General features: G+C 48.6%; 2 protein-coding genes across 2 annotated transcripts; both read right to left on the reverse strand.

Moving 5' to 3' along the window:
* Positions 1-6,169: 6,169 nt before the first annotated feature.
* Positions 6,170-6,679, reverse strand: LOC140182909 (uncharacterized). Its single transcript, XM_072230880.1, has one exon. The coding sequence runs from the start codon at positions 6,677-6,679 to the stop codon at positions 6,170-6,172; it is 510 nt and encodes a 169-aa protein (XP_072086981.1).
* Positions 6,680-8,157: 1,478 nt separating this feature from the next.
* LOC140182910 (uncharacterized) lies at positions 8,158-8,757 on the reverse strand. Its single transcript, XM_072230881.1, has one exon. It carries the CDS (start codon positions 8,755-8,757, stop codon positions 8,158-8,160), a length of 600 nt encoding a protein of 199 aa, XP_072086982.1.
* Positions 8,758-9,987: the final 1,230 nt, after the last annotated feature.

Here is a 9,987-nt window from a genome sequence, read left to right on the forward strand (position 1 = left end):
GCTGCTTACCGCTGGTTATGCTAGCCCCCATGATAGTTTAAGGAAAGAGTTCAGAGAGGATGTAGTCTGCCTTGCAAGAGGTGTACAAAAAGCGTGACTAGTTGTGGGAGATTTCAATGACATAGCGTGCCCTTCAGAAAAGAAAAGAGGGGGAGTACTGATTCTAGAGTGTGCATTAGATTTAAGGAGTGGATTAATGCTTGCGGCCTCATAGACCTTGGCTATGTGGGAACCAAATATACGTGGAGAGGACCTCAATGGCAAGGGCTAGAGCGAGTTTTCAAATGACTTGATAGGGCCTTGGGAAATACAGCTTGGAGAACTAGATTTGAGGAGGCTCGAGTTGATGTTCTTACGAGAACAAACTCTAATCACCACCCCCTCTTAATTACTTTCAAACCACAAGCACAACAACGAAAAGAGAGACCTTTCTATTTTGAGGTTATGTGGAACCTCCATCCGAAATTCAAAGGGTATGTAGAGAGCACCTGGAAGAAACAAGAACCACTTGGTACTGCCTTAAGAAACCTCTCAAGAGGATTGAAGGAATGGAATAGAGATGTTTTTGGTCATATTGGGAAGCAAAAGTAAAAGCTACTCAATCGTATAGGAGGAATTCAGAGGGCGCAAGCTAGGGGCCACAACCCCTTTCTTGAGAGGTTGCAAAAAGAGCTCACAACAGAGCTTGAAAATATTTTGGAGAAGGAGGAGCTAATGTGGCTACAGAAGTCAAGAGAGATGGGTGATTGAAGGCGATCGCAATACAAAGTACTACCATACCAAGACCATTATAAGAAGGAGAAAGAACAAAATCTTAAAGTTGCGTAATGAGAATGGGGAGTGGATGGAAAAAGAGGAGACCATTGCCCAACATGCTATTAATTTCTTTAAGTTGCTGTATAAGGAAGATGAAATTAATAAGCCAGTTTAGCTTGTTATCAATAAGTACCCCCCCACTAGATGAAGAGATCAGGAGAGATATGGATGCATTTCCAATCCCAGAGGAAATTAAAGGAGTTTTTTTAGAATTGGTTCTCTTAAAGCGCCAGGGGAGGACGGCTTCCCGGCTAGTTTTTATAAGGATAATTGGAACTGTATTAAATCTAATGTTCTCTCCGTGGTGGATATCTGTTGGAAAGATCCGGCTTGCATTAGGGAGATGAATAACACGCTGATTACACTCATCCCAAAGACCCCCACACCAGAGTTCATAACCAAGTTTAGTCCCATTTTCCTCTGTAACGTCAGTTATAAAGGGCTATCTAAAATAATAGTTGACAGAATCAAACCCAGGCTGGTGAGTAGAATTGCTCCACAGCAATCCAGCTTTGTTCCAGGTCGAAATATTCATGATAATATATTGATAGCCAAAGAGATAACTCATATTATGAAAAGAATGAGAGGTAAAAAAGGCTTCATGGCGATCAAATTTGACTTTGAGAAAGTCTATGATAGAGTGAGGTGGTCTTTTCTTAACCAATGTTCTGAGGAGTTCGAGGTGACAAGCAAGCTGAGAGAGATTATCATGACATGCGTGTCATTCGTATTGTACAAGATGTCTCTGGTACGGGTTGAGAGATGGATTGAGAACTTGCGGGTTGAGGCGGATGCCGGATCGCTTGACTTGAGCAATGGGGGGAGGTACCTGCAAAGACACTCCGACGCTCAAGTCAGAATGGATCTGAGAGGTATAAGATGTGCGGGATGAATGAATACCTGGGGGAACCTAGGTCCTCTTATTTTATAGGTGGTGATAGTTATCTTATCTTATCTGAATAAGATAAGATAGACTTTTGAATTTGAAAGTTGGTTGGGGGCTCTAGTAGGGCCGATTTCTGGCCTTCTAGAGTGTTTTGATGGTCCAGACCCGGGTGGCTGGGTTTGGGTTTATTCCGGGTCATGGATCCGTGGGCCGGATCCGTAACAGTTGCCCCCGCAACGGGAGAGCGAGCGAGGTCGGTCTGTCGCTGGGAGATATGGTTTCGGCCGTGAGCGAGGTCGGTTTGTCGTTGAGATGTGTGATCTCGACCGTGAGTGAGGTCGGCTTGTTGCCGAGATATGTAGTCTCGACCGTGGGGGGCCATTAGTTCCTCTCGGGTAGTTGTTTGATTCTTTTTGTCTTTTTGAGGGGAAGTCGGTGCGCCGGCCCCGGTCTTTTATGCCGAAGATTCATCAGGCCGTTTTGGTCTGACGCGGTTCTTCTGTGTCCAATGCGCCTGTTGCATTTTTCGAGGCATACTTTATTGGTTTCTTTCTCCAAGGGGGCATTTATTGTGAGGGGACGTTTTTAGGTGTCTTTCCTTTATTGCCCTTACGTGCCTTTTTATTATTCAGGGCCATTTGCGTCTTTCTGCCATTTTTTTAAAACCGTTTTGGCTTTTCTTCTTACTTTCCTCGTCCATTTTTCTTTTCGTTCTCTCTTCTGAAAGAAAAAATCTCCTTCTCTCTGTGGCGTTTCTGACGTTTCTTTGGGGTTGAGTTTCTGCTTCCCAGCTTCGGCGTTTTCCAGGCTTGTTTTCTGCGTTTCGTGCTTCGAAGGGGCTGAGCACCACTGTGTTGGGTTGGTAGTGGGTAGTAGGCTTTTGGTTGTCTTCCTTGCTTCTGCGTAGGGTTAGTAGGCTGATGGTGGTGCTCCTTCCTGTTTTAGGTATGCATCGACAGAGGAGTGAGGGTGTGGGTACTCCGATAGCCCCTCCAGGGGCGTCCCTGCTCGCTATACCTGGGTGACTAGCGATGTGTGGGACATTCCGTCGTGGATGACGGAGGCCGATCTCCAACGGCTTCGCGATCAGGGGGCGATTTGTGGTGGCGGTGATGCGGAGCGGCAGTACGAGCTTGCCCTCCCGGACGCCGATGAGCGTGTTTGTTATCTGAACCTTGATTCACCCACTGTGCCGGACTGGATGTGGGTTTATGAATCTATGTTTACTCGGCTCGGCATGCGACTTTGTTTTTCCCCGTTTGTTCAGGATCTGCTGGGTCGGTATTCCGTGGCCCCGTCCCAACTTCACCCGAATAGTTGGGCGGCTGTTCGTTCTTTTGAGCTTATGTGTCAGTATCTTGATCTTCCGGTTTCTGTTCCCGTCTTCCTTTTTCTCTTTTTATGTACTCTTCCGACTAAAGAGGGGAAGCATAAGAAGGGTATATGTCGTTCCGGGCTTAGCCTCATCGCTGCATATTTAGTTTGTTTGAAGATTCCTTTCATGGTTTCAAGAGAGAGTATTTTAAGGTGTGCCCTGTTCAAGGGCATCGTCCTTTTTGGTTGACGTTAGAGGGCGAGCGCCGGTTTCCGACCTATTAGAATTTTCGCGCCGGGCCGTCGGTTTTGACTAATGCTACCTATGATGATTTGTCTCCAGAGGATAAGGACATTGCTAGTGTCCTTTGGCATTTGTTCGGGGAGCGTCCGTTAAATCCTTGAGACATTTTGGGGGATCCTGTGGCCTGCCAGGCGTATATTGGTGTGTGACTGCCGCTTTCTCTTGTTTTTTTATGTTTGTTTTCCAGTTTTGTAACTTTGAGTTTTTCTTTGATTTTTCAGTTGAGATGACTGGTGGCTTGACTTCTTTGGCGTGGCTGAAGGCAGCGATGGATCGGGAGGAGGGGTCGTCAGCATCTCCAGCTACCCCTGTCTCTAATCCTGCTGCGGGTTCTCGAGCTGTTTCCCAGGAGGTGATTTCGTCTGGGGTTAGGGTTGGAGCTCGGGCTTCTCCTGGCCCCGTGAACTCGTCTGAGGAGGAAGTCAATGTGGTTACGGCTGCCGAGGCCTCCCAGAAGAGAAAGAGGCCTGAGGAGCCTAGCAGCGAGAACTTGGAGGAGGAGGGTGCTGTTCCTACCGTGATGGACCGACATTTTGATGCTTCAGGGTTCATAGATCAGTATTTGATGCCTGGCACTGAGCCATTTTTTGATGACAGCGATGTTTCTTTTCAAGCTAAGTCGGTGTATCGCGCCCTCCTTCGATCTGCTGTTATTGTCCGGAAGGCTGAGCCCATGATGGCTCAGGTCAGTTTGTTGGACAAGAAACTCTGTCTCTCCCAAGCTGATGCGGCTAAGTTGAAAGAGCAGCTTGAGGCTGCCGAGGTAGTGAGAGAGAAGGCGGCGAAGTCTTCCAAGGAAGCTAGGGCGGAGATATTCCGTCTTTCCGAGGTTGAGACTTCTCTTCTCTCTCAGCTGGGTGTGGAGCGGCAGCGAGCTTCCAATGCGGGTTCTCAGGCAGCCGTGCTCCTTGGCGAGGTGGAGGACTTGAAGGATGAAGTTGCCGCTCTGAAGAAGGAGAAGGCGGAGTTGTTGGCTGACGCGAAGGATGCAATTGCGGCTACCGAGGAAGCGATGAGAGCTCAGGCTTTGGTGTTGGCTCCAGGTGTGGGCGTGTCTATGATGGGGGCTTTCAAGACCGTCCGTGATGGTCAGATCGTTGACCTTGATTAGTTTTTGTTATATCTTGTTATTCCAGTTAGTTTGGACTTGGTTTTATTTTGGATGTTTGGTTGGCCTTGTGGCCGTGTATTTGGTATGTTTTGAAATTTTGTTTATGCCATTGTGGCCGCTTATAATCTCGCTTTTTCTTTGATGACTCGCTTTTTCATTGATGACCCGTGTGGCCGTTCAGGCTTTTGTGTTTTTTGAGCCGTTTTGCATGTTTTTCGAGCCGTCGTGACTTAGGACCTTTGGTAGGCCGTTAGCGTTTGGATATCCGTTTAGGCCCCGAGGGTGATCAGTTCTCGGGGTTGTGGCCGTGTTTCTATTCCTCTTGGGGAGGTAAGAGGGGGAAAGGAAAAATAAAATGCGATTTTATTGGGCCTCGTTAAAATCCTCCGTTTATGGCGGGAAAGAGTACCCGTGATTAATACTTTGAATTTTAAAAGGGGAAAACAAATGTAGTAAAGAAGGGAAACGAATAATAAAATTCTAGAAGAAAAACGAGGGGTGACCTAGGTAGGTCAGTCTATGTGTAGTAGCGTCGTAAGTTGGCGGCGTTCCATGTCCTGGGGATTTCGTCACCGTTAAGTCGTTCAAGCTTCTATGCTCCCTTTCCGATTGTGGCTTTGATTCTGTATGGCCCTTCCCAGTTGGGGGTGAGTTTTCCTTCCCCTAGGGTCGGGGTCCCAATGTCGTTTCGTCGTAGAACGAGGTCGTTGGGTACAAATTCTCGTCGGATGACGCTGTGGTTGTACCTTAGGCTGATTCTTTGTTTTAGGGCTAGCTCTCTGATATGGGCTATGCTTCTTTCTTCATCGATGAGGTCTCGTTCTGCATCTTCGTCGTTACCCCCGACCGTTCTCCTTGGGCTTGGGTCTCCTATCTCCACTGGGATGACGGCCTCTACGCCGTATGTTAAACAGAAAGGGGTTTCCCCGGTGGTTGTCTGAGGGGTTGTTCGATATAACCATAGGACTGATCTGAGTTCGTTGGCCTATAGTCCCTTGGCCTTGTCAAGCCGCTTTTTGAGCCCTTTGACGATTATTTTGTTTGCGGATTCCACCTGCCCGTTTGTTTGGGGGTGTTCTACCGAACTGAAACGGTGGGATACATGTAGCCCTTCTAGGAATTCTCTGAATTTCCTATCGATGAATTGGGTTCCGTTGTCCGAGATGACGATCTCGGGGATTTCGAACCGGGTTATGATCTGTCGCTAGAGGAATTTTCGGCATTGGGTTGCTGTGATGGAGGCCAGGGGTTCGGCCTCGATCCATTTAATGTAATAATCTATGGCGACGATGAGATACCGGAGTTGACCGGGCGCCGTAGGAAAGAGCTTGACGAGGTCGATTCCTCAGGTACCGAATGGCCGTTCTGCCGATATAATGCTGAGTTGGTGTGGGGCGGCTTGGTGGATATTGGCGTGCTTTTGGCATTTGTCGCAATTCTTTACCAGCTGCATGGAATCCCGGATGACCGTGGACCAGAAGTATCCAGCCCTGATGACTTTCTGGGCCAGGGTTTTACCCCCGATGTGGTGGCCACAACAGCCTTCATGGACTTCGCGGAGTATGTATTCCGTGTCCCCGGGCTCGACGTATATGAGAAGGGGTTGCGAGACTCTGCGTTTGTATAGTTGTCTGACGATGACCGTGTAATTGGCAGCTTCTCTTTTTGTCCGTTTTCCCTCCTTGGGGTCTTCTAGCAGTGTTCCGTTGAGGAGGTATTGTAGGATAGGGTGGGTCCATCATCCTTGGCTGGAGTGTGTTAGACAGGTGTTAGTCGTGGTCGATATGGATGGTGACTTAACGACTTCCTGAATTAGCGACTTGTTGCCGTGTCCTGGTTTGGTGCTGGCTAGCTTGGAAAGGAGGTCTGCCCTGGCATTTCGTTCTCGAGGAATGTGTTGTATGGTCACGTGATTGAATTCTTCTTTTAGTTCGTTTACCTTGGCAAGGTATTGTTGGAGTAGGGGATCTCGCGTTTGGTAGTCTCCGTTAATCTGGGAACTGCCTACCTGGGAATCGGTATTTACTTCTAGGACCTTTGCTCCGACTTCCTTAGCTAGGGCTAGGCCTTCCAGGAGGGCCTCATATTCATCTTGATTGTTTGAAACTGGGAACTCGTATCGTACTGACTGTTCGATTACGATCCCATTTTGGCTTTCGAGTATAACTCCGGCACCTCCGGAGGTGACGTTTGATGAGCCGTCGACGTGCAGCTTCCATGACTCGAGAGTGGGGTTTCCCGGTGTCATCTCGGCGATGAAATCAGCCATGGCTTGTGCTTTAATTGCGCTTCGGGTTCAAACTTGATTTGGAACTGAGACAGCTCGATGGACCATGCTAGCATTCTTCCTGCTAGGTCGGGTTTTTGTAGTACCTGTTTGACCGCTTGGTCGGTCCGGACTGTCATGGGGTGGGCCTGAAAATATTGTCGTAAGCACCAGGAGGCCGTGAGGAGCGCGAAAGCTAACTTTTCTGGGCGTGAGTAGCGAGTTTCTGTGTCTTGTAGGACTTTGCTTATGAAGTATATGAGTTTTTGTTCTTTTATCTCGTTTTCGCGGATGAGTGCTGCTGCGAGTGCCTTTTCCGTTATGGAGAGGTATAGGTAAAGGGTCTCCCCTGTTTGGGATTTGACGAGTACTGGTGGTTCCGCTAGGACTCTTTTGAAGTGCTGGAATGCTTCCTCGCATTTTGCTTCCCATTTGAATGGGGCTCCTTTCTTCATCAGTTTGAAGAAGGGGATTGCTTTTTGTGCTGATGCTCCGAGAAAATGGGATAACGCAGTGAGCCGGCCGGTGAGCTTTTGGATGTCGTTAAGGTTTTTTGGGTTTGTCATATCGAGGATGGCATGACATTTCTCTGGGTTAGCTTCGACTCCGCGTTGCGTGATCATGAAGCCGAGGAACTTTCCTGCCTCCATTCCGAAGGCGCATTTTGTCGAGTTGAGTCGCATTCGATGCTCTCGTAGGGTGTTCATTATGAGCCTAAGGTCGCTGATGAGTTGCTCACCTGATTCGGTTTTGGCGAGCATGTCGTCTATGTAGACTTCTAACTTGGTCCCGGATAGATTCTGGAATATCTTATTGACAAGTCTTTGGTAGGTGGCTCCGGCGTTCTTCAGGTCGAAAGGCATGACTGTGTAGCAGTACGTCCCGTCGGGGGTGATGAATGCTGTTTTTTCCTCATCGGGTCGGTGCATGGGTATTTGATTATAGGCGGAGTATGCGTCCATGAAGCTGAGGTATCGGTGGCCAGACGCGGCATCTACTAGTCCGTCTATGTTAGGTAGGGGAAAGACGTCTTTTGGACAGGCTTTGTTGAGGTTCGTGTAATCGACGCACATTCGCCACTTCCCGTTGGACTTCTTTACTAGTACAATGTTTGCCAGCCACGTCATGTAGGGTAGTTCTCTGATGAAGTTTGCTTTGAGTAGGGCTTTTACTTGTCTTTTGACCTTGGCTGCTCGGTCTGACGACATTTTTCGTCTCCTTTGTGCCACGGGTTTGGCTTTGGGATCTACGGCTAGCCGGTGGAACATTAAGCCGGGGTCTATCCCGGGCATGTCGGCTGGTGTGAAAGCGAACAAGTCTCTGTTTTGTTTCAAAAATTGGGAAAGGTCTTCTTTAAGGTCGTATGGGAGGTTCCTGTTGATAAAGGTGTATTCGTCTTTGGTTTTCCCTACCTGTAGTTTTTCCATGTCGCCTTCTGGTTCTGGCCTGGGTTGGCCATCTTATCGGGTGTCCAGGTCGGCTAGGAATATCCCAGCTGCGTCGCGAGACTTTTTCCGCAAAGCTAGGCTGGTGTTGCCACATTCTGCTGCGACTTCCCGATCTCCGTGGATAGTCCCGATGGAGCCGTCTTCCGTTATGAATTTTATAAGGAGGTATTTGGTAAAGATGATGGCAGAGAAGTCATTGATCATTTTTCTTCTGAGGATGACGTTGTAGGCGGTGGAGTCTTTTAGGACCACGAATTCAGATAGAATTGTCTTCCTTTGGTTGCATGTCCCTATGGTGAGGGGTAGGGTGATGGAACCGTCCGGTTTGAGAAAGTTGTCTTCGAGTCCCGTGACGCCGTTGCGGTATGTTTGGAGATTTTCGTTGCGGAGCCTGAGCTTGTCGAAGGCTCCTCGGAAGAGGATGTTGGAGTTTGCGCCGATGTCCACCAGTATTCTTCGGACTAGTCCCGTTCCGATTCTTGCCGAGATGACGAAAGGTGCGTCCTCGGGTAGGAAAGTTATTGTTTTGTCGGTAGTGGTAGTTGGAGCTTGGTCTCTGACGGCCAGGACTTTGATGTCCTTTTTTAGTGTTGATTTTGACTTGCCTGACATGTCTTTGCCTGTGATAACGTTTACTATTATGGTTGGGTCATCTTCTGAACTTTCCCTGGGGGGTTGTTTTTGCATTCTCGGGTTGCGTCTTCTCTCTCTGGCGACCTGTCTCTTTCCGCGTATTTTGGTTCTCTGATGATTTTGGCAAACTCTGGGAGCTTGACGTCTCTTATGGCTTGTTCGAGGGCGTCTTTAAGGTCAAAACAGTCTTGTGTCCTGTGCCCATAACCTCGGTGGTAGTCGCAACAAAGGGTTTTGTTGCCGCCCGTTCTTTCTTTGAGTTGTCGGGCTTTTGGGATGATACCCCGATCTGCTACCTGGTGGTATATTTTGGTAATTGGGGCTGTTAGGGGTGTATAATTAGAGAATTTGCCGATCCTGGGTGGTCGGTTTGTGCTTGTTTGTTTGGGCTGGTCCCTCTGATTTTCTCTGGATATTGGATTATGCCGAGATGTCGGACTGCCGTGTTGGGCGCTGTCGTGTTGCCGTTTTGTTAGCGGCGACGACCTGGCTGACTTCCTCGTCGTTTATGTAATCTCTGGCAATGTTGTGGATCTCGTGCATGGTCCATACTGGTTTGGTGGTAAGGTGTTTGCGGAAATCCTCGTTCATGAGCCCGTTGGTTAAACAGAGGCTTGCGACGAATTCGTTGAAGCGGTCGAGGTATTTTCGCGTGGATTCGTCTTGTTTCTGTGTGACCCCTAGCAGATTGATGGGGTGTTTAGCCTTGGTGATTCTGGTTGTAAATTGGGCCATGAACTTTCACGAAATATCGTGGAAACTGGTTATGGATCCATTAGGGAGGGCGTTGAACCATTTGATTGCTAGCCCGGCTAGGGTTACCGGGAAAGCTCTGCATCGGACTGGGTCTGCTGCACCCTCTAGGTTCATCCTGGCCTCGAAGGCCGTTAGGTGCTCCTTGGGGTCGTTGGTTCCGTCATACTTCATGTCTGTGGGTTTGTCAAATCCTTTAGGGAGTTTTGCTTTTAAGATCCTTTCCGTGAAGGGAGTGGCTCCCATTATCGTGTGTTTGTTTCTTGTGCGCTTGGTTTCTCGGTGTCGCCGATCTTCGTTCGAGTCATGTTGATGACTTAGATCCCGGGAAGCGCTGCGGTTGTACCTCATACTCTGTCGTCGTTCTGGTGATTTTTCACGTCTGGGGCCGCACGAGGTGCTATGATTGTCTCTCCCGTTGGGTAGTCGAGTTGGTGATCGACCGCGACGAGATTT

The sequence above is a fragment of the Arachis hypogaea genome, chromosome 20 (genome assembly GCF_003086295.3).
Source record: "Arachis hypogaea cultivar Tifrunner chromosome 20, arahy.Tifrunner.gnm2.J5K5, whole genome shotgun sequence".
Classification (NCBI taxonomy): domain Eukaryota; kingdom Viridiplantae; phylum Streptophyta; class Magnoliopsida; order Fabales; family Fabaceae; genus Arachis; species Arachis hypogaea.